Here is an 18,510-nt window from a genome sequence, read left to right as displayed (position 1 = left end):
CCACGACGCACACAAAGCCCTGCCCCGCCCTCCTTTCGGAAAATCTGACCACAACTCCATTTTGTTGCTCCAAGCCTATAGACCAAAACTAAAACAGGAAACGCCCGTGCTCAGGTCTGTTCAACGCACGTCCGACCAATCTGATTCCAAGCTTCAAGACTGCTTCGATCACGTGGACTGGGATATGTTCCGCATAGCGTCGGACAATAACACTGATGAATACGCTGATTTGGTGAGCGAGTTTATTAGCAAGTGCATCGGTGATGTTGTACCCACAGCAACTATTTAAAACCTTCCCCAACCAGAAACCATGGATTGATGGCAGCATTCGTGCAAAACTGAAAGTGCGAACCACTGCTTTTAAAATCAGGGCAAGGCAACCGGAAGCATGACCGAATACAAACAGTGTAGCTATTCCCTCCACAAGGCAATCAGTCACAACGGCTCAGACACGAGAGGTATGTGGCAGGGTCTACAGTCAATCATGGACTACAATAAGAAAACCAGCCCCGTCGCGGACCACAATGTCTTGCTCCCAGACAAACTAAAGAACTTCTTTGCTCGCTTTGAAGACAATACAGTTGCAACGACACGGACCGCTACCAAAACCTGCGGGCTCTCCTTTACCGCAGCCAATGTGAGTAAAGCATTTAAACGTGTTAACCCTCGCAAGGCTGCCGGCCCAGACGGCATCCCTAGCCGTGTCCTCAGAGCATGCGCAGACCAGCTGGCTGGTGTGTTTACGAACATGTTCAATCAATCCTTATCCCAGTCTGCTGTTCCCAAATGCTTCAAGAGGGCCACCATTGTTCCAGTTCCCAAGAAAGCTAAGGCAAAATGAGCTAAATGACTATCGCCCCGTAGCACTCACCTCCGTCATCATGAAGTGCTTTGAGAGACTATTCAAGGATCATATTCACCTGCACCCTACCTGACACCCTAGAACCACTCCAATTTGCTTACCGCCCCAATAGGTCCACAGACGACACAATCGCAACCACACTGCCCTAACCCACCTGGACAAGAGGAATACCTATGTAAGATTGCTGTTCATCGACTACATCTCAGAATTTAACACTATAGCATCCTCCAAACTCGTCATCAAGCCTGGGTCTCGACCCCACCCTGTGCAACTGGGACCTGGACTTCCTGACGGGTGTGCCTTGTTAAAAGTTAATTTGTGGAATTTCTTTCCTTCTTAATGCGTTTGAGCCAATCAGTTGTGTTGTGACAAGGTAGGGGTGGTATACATAAGATAGCCATATTTGGTAAAAGATCAAGCCCATATTATGGCAAGAACAGGTCAAATAAGCTAAGACAAATGACAGTGTCAATTGTCAGTCAATGTAGAAAATGTCAACTTTGAAAGTCTCTTCAAGTGCAGTCGCAAAAACCATCAAGTGCTATGATGAAACTGGCTCTTATGAGGACCGCCACATGAAAGGAAGACCCAGAGTTACCTCTGCTGCAGAGGATAAGTTTATTAGCGTTACCAGCCTCAGAAATTGCAGCCAAAATAAATGCTTCACAGAGTTAAAGTAACAGACACATCTCAACATCAACTGTTCAGAAGAGACGGCATGAAATCAGGCCTTCATGGTGGAATTTCTGCAAAGAAATCACTACTGAAGGACACCAATAAGAAGAGACTAGCTTGGGCCCAGAAACACGAGCAATGGACATTAACCTTGTGGAAATCTGTCCTTTGGTCTGGAGTCCAAATGTGAGATTTTTGGTTCCAACCGCAGTGTCTTTGTGAGACGCAGAGTAGGTGAACGGATGATCTCTGCATGTGTGGCTCCCACCATGAAGCATGGCGGAAGGTGTGATGGTGCTTTGCTGGTGATACGATATGTGATTTATTTAGAATTCAAGTCACACTTAACCAGCATGGCTACCATAGCATTCTGCAGCAATTCACCATCCCATCTGGTTTGCACTTAGTGGGATCATCATTTATTTTTCAACAGGACAATGACCCAACACACCTTCAGGCTGTGTACGGGCTATTTGACCAAGGAGGAGAGTGATGGAGTGCTGCATCAGATGACCTGAACTCCACAATCACCCAATCTCAACCCAATTGAGATGGTTTGGGATGAGTTGGACCACAGAGTGAAGGAAAAGCAGCCAACAAGTGCTCAGCATATGTGGGAACTCCTTCAAGACTGTTGGAAAGTCATTCCAGGTGAAGCTGGTTGAGAGAATGCCAAGGGTGTGCAAAGCTGTCATCAAGGGTTGCAACTTTGAAGAGTTTTGTATTGTTTAACACCTTTTGGTTACTATATGATTCCATAGTTTTGATGTCTTCACTATTATTCTACAATGTAGAACATTTTAAAAAATAAAGAAAAACCCTTGAATGAGTAGGTGTGTCCAAACTTTTGACTGGCACTGTAGGTGCCTGCATAAGTATAGTACCTGGATCTGGAGTTCATCACTGAGCTCTAGTAGCTTCCTCTCCAGTTGTCCCGCCTTTGGGTCAGTGACTTTGAGCACCACCTTCAGCCCTGTCCTTCCTTTAGTCTTCCCTGTTACGCTCATAGCAAAATTATGCTCTGACTGGAGCTGGAAAGAGGCCTACAAAGAGATAGGCATTTTAATCAGTGAATGAAAGCAGAAATATAGTTAAAAATGAGACAGTAGAAATATCAGATGTTGTTTCTCTGGTGTAGGTGGAGCATAATTTTGTCCTAATTCAGTCACTCTGATACAAAGAATCATAGGAGCTCAAAACAAAATATCCGACTCATCTATAAATTAATCAAACTAGTTTTTCTAATACACTATTTATGGCTTATTATAGAATCAGTTGATAACTAAAGTGCCTATGGTCTTGAATGGAACCTTTGTCACTCATCAAGAAGAAAACCTTGAGATCAAAAACTGGTTCCCACCTCGGCATGTCGTGATTGGAGTTCCAGGATGTCTCTCTTGGTGGTGAACCAATGGAAGGTGAGGCCAGGCAGGGTGTTGCCAAAGGAGAAGGGGGTCTGACTGCTGGTGAGCCCTATCACATACACAGGCATCTAGGAGAAGGGACAGGATCACGTCTGTAAGTCCTGATATTCACAATATAAAGCATCTCAATTAGAGTGAATTATGTCCTATGGACACTGTCAGAGACCATTTGAGATTACAGTTAATTTATCACGTGTTACCTGTGTCCCAGTCTTCATTCTGGTGATAGGGGCCCGGATGCGAATGGCCCTCAATTGCACAACTTCAACCTCAACTTGATCCTGTTCATAGGAAACATTAGAATAGAAGTACATCACTTTCAGTTGGTGAAAAAGAGATGATGTACCTGATGATGTACAGGTATTTTACCTGAGAGACAACAACAAGCTTCCCAGTCTCGGCATCGACAGCTTGAACCAGTCCTGTAACCGTGACGTTGCCAATGGCAATGCCCCTGACATGACCTATGTCGTTAACAGATGCCATCTCCTCATTGGCCATTGAGAAGAGGATGTTGGACTGGGGCTGTGGGCCGCCCTCGGATGTGATCTACAACATGGAGACGAGGTAAAGGGTGGTGTCTGTGTGTGTCATAAATAAATATGGTAGACTAGCAGTTTCACGTGACTAGCAGTGAGGATACTGACAGCATGTTCAACTCTTGTCAATGTGGGGTCTTTACATTTGTCAAGGCAATCAAATCATGCACAGTCTGTTAGAATAATCAACACTAGAGATTTGGAGATTAAATCAACAGGTTACTCACAGGGTGTGTGTATTTACAATTACTTAATATTCAGATATTAAATAGCATGTAGAGAGCTTCACAAATGCAAAGAACACAAATGAACAGTTGCACAACGGGTAAGCTGGAAAGGCCTATTTTAAAGCGTATGGTGATTCAAATTATTTTCACAAAATGAGATTCTCTAAACAGGACATCCTGTCTTATCAGTGTGGGGGACAGCAGGGGCAGAGACCAGAGTCTTCCCACAATAATCGGAAAATGTCTCAATCCAATGTACCTGCATCATGGCTCCGATTATCAGAGTCATTTTCCTGGGGATCAGTTTGAATGGTGGGAACACCTAGAAAGACCAAAACAAAAATGAGTGTCTTTCAACACACATAATATAACATCATTGGACAACATGTTTCAGTGAGTCTCATGAAAACCCTCCTACCTCTATTTGCTGAGGAGCAGATGCAATCTTCCTTCCAGTTTTGTCTACTAGCATAGCAGACACGCTGGTCTGTCCAATTGCTAAGCCTTTGACCAGAAAGATTGCCGTGTCCTTCTCTGAGGGATCTGAAAGTGCTCTGGGGAAAACACAACATGAATTGTGAACTCAATGTCTACTTTACTGAAACGTAGGCAAAATATACAGTGCCTTGCGAAAGTATTCGGCCCCCTTGAACTTTGCGACCTTTTGCCACATTTCAGGCTTTAAACAAAGATATAAAACTGTATTTGTTTGTGAATAATCAACAACAAGTGGGACACAATCATGAAGTGGAACGACATTTATTGGATATTTCAAACTTTTTTAACAAATCAAAAACTGAAAAATTGGGCGTGCAAAATTATTCAGCCCCTTTACTTTCAGTGCAGCAAACTCTCTCCAGAAGTTCAGTGAGGATCTCTGAAGGATCCAATGTTGACCTAAATGACTAATGATGATAAATACAATCCACCTGTGTGTAATCAAGTCTCTGTATAAATGCACCTGCGCTGTGATAGTCTCAGAGGTCCGTTAAAAGCGCAGAGAGCATCATGAAGAACAAGGAACACACCAGGCAGGTCCGAGATACTGTTGTGAAGAAGTTTAAAGCCGGATTTGGATACAAAAAGATTTCCCAAGCTTTAAACATCCAAGGAGCACTGTGCAAGCGATAATATTGAAATGGAAGGAGTATCAGACCACTGCAAATCTACCAAGACCTGGCCGTCCCTCTAAACTTTCAACTCATACAAGGAGAAGACTGATCAGAGATGCAGCCAAGAGGCCCATGATCACTCTGGATGAACTGCAGAGATCTACAGCTGAGGTGGGAGACTCTGTCCATAGGACAACAATCAGTCAAATATTGCACAAATCTGGCCTTTATGGAAGAGTGGCAAGAAGAAAGCCATTTCTTAAAGATATCCATAAAAAGTGTTGTTTAAAGTTTGCCACAAGCCACCTGGGAGACACACCAAACATGTGGAAGAAGGTGCTCTGGTCAGATGAAACCAAAATTGAACTTTTTGGCAACAATGCAAAACATTATGTTTGGCGTAAAAGCAACACAGCTCATCACCCTGAACACACCATCCCCACTGTCAAACATGGTGGTGGCAGCATCATGGTTTGGGCCTGCTTTTCTTCAGCAGGGACAGGGAAGATGGTTAAAATTGATGGGAAGATGGATGGAGCCAAATACAGGACCATTCTGGAAGAAAACCTGATGGAGTCTGCAAAAGACCTGAGACTGGGACGGAGATTTGTCTTCCAACAAGACAATGATCCAAAACATAAAGCAAAATCTACAATGGAATGGTTCAAAAATAAACATATCCAGGTGTTAGAATGGCCAAGTCAAAGTCCAGACCTGAATCCAATCGAGAATCTGTGGAAAGAACTGAAAACTGCTGTTCACAAATGCTCTCCATCCAACCTCACTGAGCTCGAGCTGTTTTGCAGGGAGGAATGGGAAAAAAATTCAGTCTCTCGATGTGCAAAACTGATAGAGACATACCCCAAGCGACTTACAGCTGTAATCGCAGCAAAAGGTGGCGCTACAAAGTATTAACTTAAGGGGGCTGAATAATTTTGCACGCCCAATTTTTCAGTTTTTGATTTGTTAAAAAAGTTTGAAATATCCAATAAATGTCGTTCCACTTCATGATTGTGTCCCACTTGTTGTTGATTATTCACAAAAAAATACAGTTTTATATCTTTATGTTTGAAGCCTGAACTGTGGCAAAAGGTCGCAAAGTTCAAGGGGGCCGAATACTTTCGCAAGGCACTGTACATGCCGACGTGCATGCAGGAGTAATTCCTATCCGTTTCTCCATTCCCAGTGACACAGACAATGGCAATGTGATTGTCTGCATGTAATCATATCTGCTCTAAGAACAAAACTTTATACTTCTATGATTCATTAATGTAACAGTAACTTACTGCAGAGAGATGATACCGGATGCTGCACTGAGTTTCAGATTCAAAAAGCGGAAATATTTGGCCAAAAAGGGCTTCTTGTTGTCATCCAAAACCCTGACATGGGCTTTCACAGATTTACCAATCTCCACCTGCAAGAAACCAGTTAATGTTTTTTTAATATGACGAGCACTATTTTGGGCATTGCATATATATATATATTTTTTTACTAAGTATACAAGCAGCTACACTCAAATTCAAATTGACTTTATTGCCATGAGAGGATCGACCAACATTCAGAAAACCAGTGATACACAGCCTTTGGGTCTCTGCCCTGCAGGATAAAGTATTGAGGCTGGCCACTGACCTTGTCAACCACTCGGACATAAACCTCCAGTATGTCTGAGATGTGGACCGTAGCTGTAGCAGGGGCTGGGAAGGCCAGGCAGAGGTCATGAACCATCACCTGCACTGTCCCCGGCTGGACTGGAACCACCTAGAGCACATGGAGAGGCCACAGTGATGAAAGGGTTTATATGACGTTTTCATTTTATGTTACAACCTTTCCCAAGGCACACGGATGTTTCATCAATTCGGCATTCAGAGCATCACGTCAGTTACAATATTGTTAGAAAGTAGGATGATAATGGGCCAAGGGAGGTGTTGGAACTAAGACAGGTATAGAACACATCATCATACATATATTTAACCATGGTGTGCTAACCCTATAAAAAGTACACTCAAAAGAGAGTGGTAGGCTCAGCAGCATTGTCATTCTGAGTGTTCTGTGATTCTCCTCACCTCAGCAGATCCCTGGGCCTCCTGGTATACCACATCTGCTATCCCTCCAACACTGGTGTTGACAAAGAAATACCCAGAGCCCTCCCTCAGGGCTAGGTCAGCCTGCAGGATACACAACAGGAGAAGCCATGGATGAAAGCATGACACCACAATGGACATGATGACAAAGAAGCAGTCAAGGCCCATCACAATATCAGCTGAAAGGTACATGTTTTTCACATCATGGGCCACGAGTAATAATTTGTAATTATAATGAGAATCCATGCAGCAGAACTTATTAGCCATGCTGAGTGGGCCACCTGTGTGTAATATTTCAAGTAGAGATGGGCAATATAGAAAAAAATCCATATCACAATAAATTGAACGATAAGTTTAGAACATTAATGTGCAGCAAAGTTTTTAAAAAAAGAAATAACTCCTACTACTACTTTCAATGTTGTAGCTATCAATTGTCCAACCAACAATCAACCATATTAGCAAACTTATTTCATTTCAAACTTCACATTTCTCTAGTAGGGCCTTATAGGTTATTTATTATAATGAACGATATCAGCAAAATGTCCACAATAAGTGGTCGGAGTCTATCATTTTTTTCGGTTTATAATCCCAGCTCTAATTTCAAGGCATCATAATCCAGTGCTATCAGCTAGTTGGGATCTGGGAGCAGTCAGTGATACAGAGGGAGACTGAATGAGGGGGTTAACATGGCAGCTAGTGGTGCCCAGTGAGGGAAGACTGGAGGACCATAGAAATGGGATACATGAAGCAGATATTACCTTTGACAGCGACATTGAAGGATGGGTCGCATTGTATTCTGTCAGCTCTATGCCATACATTTTTTATCTGCAACACTACTTAACATTTCACACAGGCTCCAGTTCTTACCCGCACGTCAGGGTGGTTGTATATGGTGACAGCTTCAGGACTGACGGTTACATCTTCCACCAATAGGAGTTCCAGAGTGGCTGAGACAGGGGTCAGAGGGTCAAACTGCCAGAAAGAGGGTGAGATAAAACAGGATGGGTGCCATGGTTACAGGTGTCAGAGTGACACCAAGATGAGATTACCCTACATGGCGGTGTTCTTAAACAGTTGAGTTCTGTGGTTAAGGTCAAGTGAAATCATAGGGGAAGTCTTAGTATCAATGGCAAAACTAAATGCTGTACTTTAGTATTTGTGACCCGTTTCAAGAAACTAGGCCTATGTCGCACGTCACTACTTCACAGGAGAGGCATTTGAACATGTTTTTTTTTCTCCATAAAATGTTTTTTTGTTGTTGTTGCAGAAATGCCTTCGGGAACACGTAAACTTTCATGTGCCTTAATAACAAACTTGTATCTGTAAATATTAATGAAATGGTTACATTGAGGGTTGGTTTAGCCATGGAAAAATACAGGAACTTTCCCGCTAGCCATGATTGGTTGAGATAATGGATGGGCTGGACAAGTAGCATGCTTCTGTCTGTAACATGAGCTGCTCAGTATGTGAGGATAATCCTTTCTACCTGCAGCGTTTTTTGAAAGATATCATGAAGAACTGAAAATGTTTTTTCTACTTCTCTCAACATTGCTGCCCTGAAGGTAATAGTGCCCTCTACAAAGTGGGAAAAAGTTACGATTGGACTACTTTCTAGAGGATGATTGTGCCATGCTGACTCTGAAAATGAATCAGACAATGAGGAAATCCCTGATTTAGGTAAAAACATTTGAATTGAACCAGACATGGTAGAGTCTTCTGATGACAATGGTTGGGAAGAAACGGTGTCGTTGTCACAGAAGAAGTTGAATGAGTTTTGAAATCAGTGTAAGGCCCGGTGGAAGCAGAGAGATGACTGCCAAATGCGGAGAGAGTTCAAAAAGAGAACACAGAAAGAAGACTGTTGTATAAAACACTGGCTTCCGGATTACATCTTCAAACTAAGGGCAATCCTCACATCCATTACAGAGAGGGAGAAGTGTTCATCCATGTATCCGGGTAAGTCTAGCTACATTTTCAGATATTATAAGTTTCTAATTCTGTCAGAAAGTCGTTTTCATTGCAAGTTAATGCGTACTGTTAGCTAGCTGGCTCGCTAGCTAATGTTACGTGTACGATCTGTGTAGTAATAGTATTTGTATCTCTGAAACCATTTGCATTTCTAGTTAAAGCCTAATGTTAGCTAGCTAGCTAACATTGAACCTAGTTGGTTAGCTTTTACTACCTGCAGAGCCATGCATGGTAGTATTGCCATGTTCAAAATACCTGGGAAATCCGAAAAATACAAGGTCAAATCATCACTTCAGTGATTTTCAGGCCGGAAAGTCGGAGCTCTAGAAAGAGGCTCGAGTTGGAATTTCCAGTTGAGTGACCATTCAAATAAATGTTTTCCCAGTTGGAGCTATTTTTTTCCCCGAGTTCCCAGTTGAACGCACTGAAGTCGGAAGTCAGATATTTCCGATTTCCCAGTACTTTTGAACACGGCATTAGATTTCAGATTATAGTTCATTGTTTAGCTAGCTAGATGTCTAAACAAAAGACTCCACTATGCAAGTAACAATTTCCCTGTACCGTTTACACCTTCTGTATCCTGTGCATGTAACAAATAAACCTAGATTTTATTTGATATAGTGTGTATTTACCAGAGACGGTAATGTGAAGAACATGACATGCATCAAAGTGCGATTAGGATATAGGCCAAGGACGAGATCAAATGCATTTTTACTACTACTTTTTGCTACTACTTTCACACTGTGAATCCTTAAAATAGATGGGTGGGGCTAAGGCTTAAGAGGGTGTGAACATTGCTAAATATGTGTAGACAAATTAGAGCTCTCTGGTATGTGTAGCAAAACATTCAGGGGCCATTTTCTCAAAAGTGGGGTTACAAGTGTATCAACTTCCCAGGCAGAATTATTTCCCCATTGTTCCTCAACTGCAGTGTATGATATACAGTCTTCTAGCTCAGTCTCTCTACTCTCATCCAATGTCAAATTTTACTACATAGGACCGAATCCAGGTGGTGGGTCACATCTATACAGTTCTTGAATATCTGACTTTTGGCTCTCATGCCTTGTGTTGCTATAGCAACCTCTAAGCTGATGAAATGTTTATTTTCTGTGGTCACAGGCCACCACACATTCAGCCAACAGCATCCTGCCTGCCAGTCACAGGAAGTGAAAAACCCACATATGTTCACAATGGCTCTCAAAATGGTGGCTTGTCTACTTACGTAAGATAAGTGTGATGTTTCTCTGCTAAAGGTTGTGTTTCTGTCTTACCGGACTGAGAACCTTAGCAGCCTTGAGGTGGGGGACCTGGTAACTCAGAGCTGTTACTGTGACAGCAGCAGTCCCAGACTGGTGGTGGACAAGGACCGTCTGACGACCTGACACACAAGAGGACATTTCTGTTGGACAAAACTGTTTAAATTGCCTTCAAAAACAACTGGTATTATACCTGGTTTCACCTGGTATTAGACCAAAGAATACATATAAAATCAAGCAAGGATACCATCATGAGGAATATCAAAATTATACCATGAAGTTTCTTCTGTTTGTTGCTGTCCTGCAGTAATTCCAGCTCCATAGGCATGGTGGGTTCGATACTGGCCAGGGACACCTTGGTCGACTCCCAGACGATACTCAGAGAGCTGAAGTTGTCAAACTTCCTGCCTTGCTGGTCAAAGGCAGCCAGGTCCAGCACAGGGTTGCGGTAGTTTGAGACAGGCACCTGCAACAAATAATGTTACACAGTTCTTCCAACGCACTATTTCTTTCTAAATTAAACTGACAGGGATAAAGACATTTAATTCAATACAACTTTATTTATCCCCCCAGGTGCAATTAAGAAAGGCAGAATGGCAAACTTGACATGATCATATTTCTTTAGTTGTCCCCCACAATGAAATTGGGGAGGGGAATGTGGATCTGTCTCCATCCGTTAGTATGTTTGTTCTCACACGCGATCGCTCAAAACAGCACTAGCCCGATTTTGAAGAAACATCGTGAATGATGCGTCTTGCCATGGTGATCAGGAATTTACAAAAGGACACTGATTGGCCAGATGGTGGCGCTGAAAAAGCAAACTTTGAGAGGTCACGCCCCTCACCCAGTCTTAATTTTAATTTATTTTACCTTTATTTAACTAGGCAAGTCAGTTAAGAACGAATTCTTATTTTCAATGACGACCTAGGAACAGTGGGTTAACTGCCTTGTTCAGAGGCAGAACGACAGATGTTGTCAGCTTGGGGATTTGATCTTGCAACCTTCCGGTTACTAGTCCAACGCTCTAACCACGAGGCTACCTGCCGCCCATGACCTAAGTCAAGTAATTTGGTACGCAAGTCTCTCCTTACAAGGAACAAAATTTGCCTCAGGGACCCATAAGGTTGCCATGATGGATTTTCCACCATTTAGAATTTTGTGAAAAACACGCTACTCTTCTGACACCGAATGACCGATCTGCACTACATTTGATGTGTGGCATCTATGGACAAAGGTCAACATTTTCCAGACTAGTACCTAAAACAACATGTCCACTATTGACCAATAAAACATTTACGTGGTCTGGAACAAAAATGCATATAAAAATCTGTCAAGAATATTTGTATTGTAACCACTTTTGGTACACATGTTGCAAACACTGTCAAGACTCAACATATGCAAGAATATTCATATCGGCCTCATGTGGTGCTCTAACAGGCACATGTTTAGATCACTTGATCCATTTGACTCAGGGATATGAGTCCGGCTAACCCACACGATATCTGAGCAACCACTGGCCCAATTTTTACTCCACTTGGGTGAATGATGCGTCTTGCCATAGATCACTTAATGCATCATTCGTGAGGGACGACGACATGTTTACTGTTGCCAGCCGCCTTTTTTTGTGTAGCCAGCTCCTGTGCCAAGTGTGTTTGAATGTGTGCTGTGTAAACACTGCCCTTTTATTTTTCTCACCAGTTGTTTGTTCTGCTGCAGCAGAGGGCAGGTAAGGTCCAGTTGGGGACTTGTGTACACAGGGACCAAGGTGAGGCGAGAGGGAGGGGCACACACGAACATCACCACTGCTGGCTCCACCGCAGGATAGGGATTGGTCAAACTAGGCTGGTTCCCCACAGTAAGTGCCAATACCTGGAGAGGTAGTTATAACACGCTTATTACCTGTTCATAAGACGTATTACCGTTTGTAACAAAGCATTTCATCTACAGTGTATCTTAAGGAGCTAGAACGTTTTTCAAAGCCTAGGGCCATATTCAGTAAGTGCCAAACAAGGAAAAGCCAATTTCCTCACCTGTTCTCCCAGGGCTCTACAGGTTGCTCTGACCCAGTGTCGGAGGTAGCTGCGGGAGGTGGGCCCGGTCAGAGCCAGGCTAACACTGTTCTCATCCTCAGCCTTTAGGTTCCGGAAGAACTTGGAGGGTTCTAGGACCCAGGGCTTGGGTCCGCCCTCAAAAAGCATGTCCTTAGAGGAGCCCAGGGTCACCAAGGCAACAGAGGCAGGGTCCACAGCCTGCACATGACAACATGTAGAGCATGTACAGGTTAGTGAATGGAGAAGTGGCATACTATATTTTGTAGAGTAAAATTATATTTGATGAACATTTACTGCTTATTTTTTGTTAGATGTTTTCTGGATAAAGCTCTCAGGTTTGACTGCTAATCCTAAATGGTTCAACTTCAGGAGGTTTTTCAATGAGTAAATAACACATGACTGAGTTCAAGTCAGACAGCCAAACTAGGTCAAGCAGGAAGACAGACAGACAACGTGGTAATAGGTTGGTAAGGTAAATGCTACAGTAGCTATTTGAAGGGAGCGTAAACTCCCAGATTCCTTCTCAGAGTAAGAGAAACGACAAATCTGGCTCACTCATTAGAAGCTTATCTTAACCTCCTAAAATAAAAATGTCCTGGTAATGTACCAAAGAGCACCGTCTTACCATGCACTTGGGTTAATGGGATGAAAACCCATGGTCATGGAAGAGAGGATGCATGACAAAATGATCCATGCATGGGAATGGAGATGCCTCTCTGCTTTACATAAATTGTCCATTCTATGGGCCGAGTTGACATCAATTCCATTACAGTGAAGTACTTGAGCCAAAGCAGCAAGAGAGAAAACAAATCAGTGTATTGAGTGCATGAGGGCATAATTAAAATGCACAAAACACTGACGAAACCCAGGAGGTAATTGAACACTAGCTGATCCTTGCACTTCTGCCCTGATCGCAGAGAAAAAAGTGTGTGTGTGTGTCTGGGTGTTGAAAGGCGCCTGCATACTGGTTCGGTTTGCTCCAAGCAGCTAAGCGTACGTCTGTGCCTCGCATAATCCCTTAAAAGACATTCGCTTGAAAAATGAGATATTACGGTAATATTACTGTTTGTCCATCTTGAGACGCCATAGCAACAACATACACTTCCTCAAATTAGTCAGAATTCATCTAAGATAAATAAACAAAATCTGTAGTGTTTTTGCAGAGGAGGTCATAGTCTCATAATTTTACATCTTACTAAGATGTTTGGTGCAGTAAGTGAATGACAAACACTTCATTGAAGAATCCCATCCATAGTTCCCACTCCTACTATGAGTAGTACCGTTGACCAATCACCGACGAAGGGGCTTACATCACTGGGGCCGAGAGGAAGACACTAAAAATTGTCAGACTCCAGCCATAGACTGCTCTCTCTACATGGCAAACGGTACCGATACGCCAAGTTTGGAACCAACAGGACTCTGAACAGCCCCAACCCCCAACCCATGACTGCTAAATAGTTAGTTAAATAGTTAACCAAATAGCTACCCGGACTATCTGCAATTGACCCTTTTTGCACAAACGTTTTGACTCATCACATACGCTGCTACTGAACTTAGACTTCCCTTAAGAAAATGTTGGGTGTGCAAACAGCTAAAAAAAACAATCCTGCCTAACACCAAAATGAACCCCAAAAAATCACAACATTTCGGCAAACTGTTCCGACTGGGAAGCATGCGACAGGCTTTAGCGCAAGTGTGTGCGTGTCCCAATCTTCTGCTAATTAAGAGGTTGGCTTTTCTGCTCTGGTGAGAGTTGGCTGGGAGAGTAGTGACTGAAGATCACTGAGCAGATTTGAGATCATCACAACAAAGAGCACAGGTAAAGGACAACTCATCAGTGTGTGTAGGTACAGGGGTAGGTTCAGGGGTTAAAAACAAGCTTTACAAAACAACACAAAGATACAAAACAACTTCAATCTCAAGTCTCTTTTTGTGCTTTACCCAGGGAAGAGGTTGAAGTAAACCAATATGAAATGAACGTGTGTGAATAGGTCATGCCTTAAGGTACAGGTAGGGGGGGGCATGGACTCACTCTGAGTGGTGGGTAGGCAGCAATGGTGATCTTGGTGCTGAGGTGGACGTTGCCGTGGGTGTAGCTGACCGTCAGGGTTGTGTATCCTGGGGCAAGAGCCTGGGCCCGTACCCCACTGCAGTGGTCCTGCCCTGGAGCCAGCCTACCTGTATTTGGATTTGTATTTATTACAGATCCTCATTAGCTGCTGCAGAGGCAGCAGCTACTCTTCCTGGGGTCCAGCAAAATTAAGGCAATTTATACCATTTTAAAACATTACAATACATTCACAGCACAGTGTGCCCTCAGGCCCCTACAGTGCCTTGCGAAAGTATTCGGCCCCCTTGAACTTTGCGACCTTTTGCCACATTTCAGGCTTCAAACATAAAGATATAAAACTGTATTTTTTGTGAAGAATCAACAACTAGTGGGACACAATCATGAAGTGGAACGACATTTATTGGATATTTCAAACTTTTTTAACAAATCAAAAAACTGAAAAATTGGGCGAGCAAAATTATTCATTCCCCCTTAAGTTAATACTTTTAATACTTTTACTTACAGATTACAGCTGTAAGTCGCTTGGGGTATGTCTCTATCAGTTTTGCACATCGAGAGACAGAAAATTTTTCCCATTCCTCCTTGCAAAACAGCTCGAGCTCAGTGAGGTTGGATGGGGAGCATTTGTGAACAGCAGTTTTCAGTTCTTTCCACAGATTCTCGATTGGATTCAGGTCTGGACTTTGACTTGACCATTCTAACACCTGGTATTGTTTATTTTTGAACCATTCCATTGTAGATGTTGCTTTATGTTTTGGATCATTGTCTTGTTGGAAGACAAATCTCCATCCCAGTCTCAGGTCTTTTGCAGACTCCATCAGGTTCTTCCAGAATGGTCCTGTATTTGGCTCCATCCATCTTCCCATTAATTTTAACCATCTTCCCTGTCCCTGCTGAAGAAAAGCAGGCCCAAACCATGATGCTGCCACCACCATGTTTGACAGTGGGGATGGTGTGTTGAAGGTGATGAGCTGTGTTGCTTTTACGCCAAACATAACGTTTTGCATTGTTGCCAAAAAGTTCAATTTTGGTTTCATCTGACCAGAGCACCTTCTTCCACATGTTTGGTGTGTCTCCCAATAGCTTGTGGCAAACTTTGAACAACACTTTTTATGGATATCTTTAAGAAATGGCTTTCTTCTTGCCACTCTTCCATAAAGGCCAGATTTGTGCAATATACGACTGATTGTTGTCCTATGGACAGAGTCTCCCACCTCAGCTGTAGATCTCTGCAGTTCATCCAGAGTGATCATGGGCCTCTTGGCTGCATCTCTGATCAGTCTTCTCCTTGTATGAGCTGAAAGTTTAGAGGGACGGCCAGGTCTTGGTAGATTTGCAGTGGTCTGATACTCCTTCCATTTCAATATTATCGCGTGCACAGTGCTCCTTGGGATGTTTAAAGCTTGGGAAATCTTTTTGTATCAAAATCCGGCTTTAAACTTCTTCACAACAGTATCTCGGACCTGCCTGGTGTGTTCCTTGTTCTTCATGATGCTCTCTGCGCTTTTAACGGACCTCTGAGACTATCACAGTGCAGGTGCATTTATACGGAGACTTGATTACACACAGGTGGATTGTATTTATCATCATTAGTCATTTAGGTCAACATTGGATCATTCAGAGATCCTCACTGAACTTCTGGAGAGAGTTTGCTGCACTGAAAGTAAAGGGGCTGAATAATTTTGCACGCCCAATTTTTCAGTTTTTGATTTGTTAAAAAAGTTTGAAATATCCAATAAATGTCGTTCCACTTCATGATTGTGTCCCACTTGTTGTTGATTCTTCACAAAAAAATACAGTTTTATATCTTTATGTTTGAAGCCTGAAATGTGGCAAAAGGTCGCAAAGTTCAAGGGGGGCGAATACTTTCGCAAGGCACTGTACATGACTAAATCCATGTGTATGTATAGTGTGTATGTTATTGCGTAAGTGTGTGCGTATGCATGCATGTGTCTGTGCCAATGTTTGTGTTGCTGCACAGTCCCTGCTGTCCCATAAGGTATTTTTTTATCTGATTTTTAAATCTAATTTGACTGTTTGCGTCAGCTACTTGATGTGGAATAGAGTTCAATGTAGTACTGTGTGCCTCCCATAGTCTGTTCTGGACTTGGGGACTGTGAAGAGACCTCTTGTGGCATGTATTATGGGGTATGCATGGGTGTCCGAGCTGTGTGCCAGTAGTTTAGACAGACAGCTCGGTGCATTGAATAAAAGTAGTGATGTCAATCTCTCCTCCACTTTCAGCCAGAAGATTGACATACATAATATTAATGTTAGCTCTCCATGTACATTCAAGAGCCAGCCGTGCTGCCCTGTTCTGAGTCAATTGCAATATTCCTTTATTGTAATGAGTCCTTTATTGTGGCACCTGACCACATGACTGAACAGTAGTCAAGGTGCGACAAAACTAGGGCCTGCAGGACCTGTCTTGTTGATAGTTTTGTTAAGGCAGAGCATTGTTTTATTTATTTATTCTTCCCATTTTAGCTACTACTGCATCAATATGTTTTGACCATGACAGTTATGTATTATTTATTACAAGATTTAGTTGAGGTTTAGGGTTTAGTGAGTGTTTTGTTCCTCAAACAATACTTTTAGTTTTAGAAATATTTAGGGAAAACTTACTCCTTGCCATCCACTCCGAAACTAACTGCAGCTCTTTGTTGAGTGTTGCAGTCATTTCAGTCGCTATATTAGCTGACGTGTATAGTGTTGAGTCATCCGTATGCATAGAAACTCTGGCTTTACTCAAAGTCAGTGGCATGTCATTAATAAAAAATAAGTAAAAGCAAGGGGCCAAAACATCTACCCTGGGGAATTCCTGATTCTAACTGAATTATATTTGATAGGCTTCCATTAACTCTTTATCCACATTATAGCAAGGGGTGTAACGCCATAACACATACGTTTTTCCAGCAGTAGACCATAATCAATAATGTCAAAAGCTGCACTGAAGTCTAACACCTGTAGGAAGGGAGAGAGACAGACAGAGACATACGGCTGCAATCCTGGCCCTAGAGGACAACAAAGTCTACCTGTTTTCATACACATCTTACTCAACACAGACACACAACAATAAGATGCTTCAAATCCAAGGCTAGTAATCAAATCTAAGTGGTAGATCTTATGCTCCTCTGTGGATCAAGGGAAATTAAAACCGTATTGCCAATCTGAGAAGGACATAAAAGTTGAACACTACAGAGGGTCTTTTTGAAGGCTCTGCCCCCAAGCTAGGTAAAGTATTGTCAGGGTTTTAAACTGCAGGTTTTTATGAGCAGAGTATGGGGGAATGCCTCACCCTCCAGCAGCTGGAACACTCCCTGGGTCTCCTCCTCCACCTGCAGGTCAAAGTGACTGCAGTCACTCAGCATCACCCGCTGCTCCACTCCCCACTTTCCCCCCTCCCCTAGCAAGCCAAAGATCCGGAGGGGCAGCTCCAGGACCAGCCCCACACGGGCCTCCACCGGGCAGGGAGAGAAGTCCATCCCCACCGGCTCTACCACATACACCTGGGGACATGTAAGACATGTAAAGACATGTAAAGAGGTTATTCTGTAAAATGAAGAGTGGGGGGCTATCGATATATACACACACACGGTCTCACCTTCATCGCGCCATAGTGCATTGGGTTGCGTACATCATGGGCGTACACCACACTGACGCCGATGTCACTGACGGTCGTCATCACTCCTTTGACTGTCACTGTGGCAACGGCTAGGTTAGAGGAGGACCAGCTGAAATTCCCACTGCCTCCTGCTGCCTGGTACACAATGCAACATGGGTAAATACACCAACATCAAGAGACACTTCAACTTTTGTCATTTTGAGCCAGTGTCTGGCCAGAAAATAAATGTCTAAATATTAGCGCTGTCCCCAACCCAAAATAAAAAATATAGGTAGACCAAATACAAATCATTAAAATCCAGACTGAAAATATTTACACAAGAAGCAACCTAATATCACAGTCAACTCGTCATTTAGTAAGTTCACCATTCTGCGATTCTGACTGTAAAAATCGCAGTGTTCAACACAATGCTCTTTGTCATCATAAAGCGCACGTTTTGATGAAATAATTAAGACACAAATTATTAGAGGGAGTCTGACCGTAATTGATTTGACTGTGCTCAGACTTGCGGCACAGTTTATCATCCATGTTGCTGAAACTGCAACATACAGTGCAATCAGAAAGTATTTACACTCCTTCCCTTTTATAACGTTAGACTTATTCTAAAGGATTAAATAAA

The 18,510-nt window shown here is 42.8% G+C and overlaps 1 protein-coding gene across 1 annotated transcript in view; it reads right to left on the bottom strand.

The window, feature by feature from the left end:
• The window catches only part of nup210 (nucleoporin 210), a 63,367-nt gene that overhangs the window by 24,501 nt on the left and 20,356 nt on the right, over positions 1-18,510 (bottom strand). The window contains exons 12-28 of the mRNA XM_021615545.2: positions 17,871-18,026; positions 17,565-17,775; positions 14,228-14,373; positions 12,175-12,393; positions 11,840-12,013; positions 10,418-10,610; positions 10,160-10,266; positions 7,788-7,892; positions 6,903-7,004; positions 6,469-6,597; positions 6,126-6,253; positions 4,146-4,281; positions 3,987-4,049; positions 3,331-3,510; positions 3,162-3,242; positions 2,898-3,029; positions 2,422-2,580 (exon numbers count right to left, since the gene is read on the bottom strand). Of these exons, the coding sequence (XP_021471220.2) occupies positions 2,422-2,580; positions 2,898-3,029; positions 3,162-3,242; positions 3,331-3,510; positions 3,987-4,049; positions 4,146-4,281; positions 6,126-6,253; positions 6,469-6,597; positions 6,903-7,004; positions 7,788-7,892; positions 10,160-10,266; positions 10,418-10,610; positions 11,840-12,013; positions 12,175-12,393; positions 14,228-14,373; positions 17,565-17,775; positions 17,871-18,026 (2,421 nt within the window). The remainder of the gene's footprint in view (positions 1-2,421; positions 2,581-2,897; positions 3,030-3,161; positions 3,243-3,330; positions 3,511-3,986; positions 4,050-4,145; positions 4,282-6,125; positions 6,254-6,468; positions 6,598-6,902; positions 7,005-7,787; positions 7,893-10,159; positions 10,267-10,417; positions 10,611-11,839; positions 12,014-12,174; positions 12,394-14,227; positions 14,374-17,564; positions 17,776-17,870; positions 18,027-18,510) is intronic.

Source organism: Oncorhynchus mykiss, chromosome 9, assembly GCF_013265735.2.
Source record: "Oncorhynchus mykiss isolate Arlee chromosome 9, USDA_OmykA_1.1, whole genome shotgun sequence".
NCBI lineage: Eukaryota > Metazoa > Chordata > Actinopteri > Salmoniformes > Salmonidae > Oncorhynchus > Oncorhynchus mykiss.
This window is presented reverse-complemented; position numbering and strand designations above follow the sequence as displayed.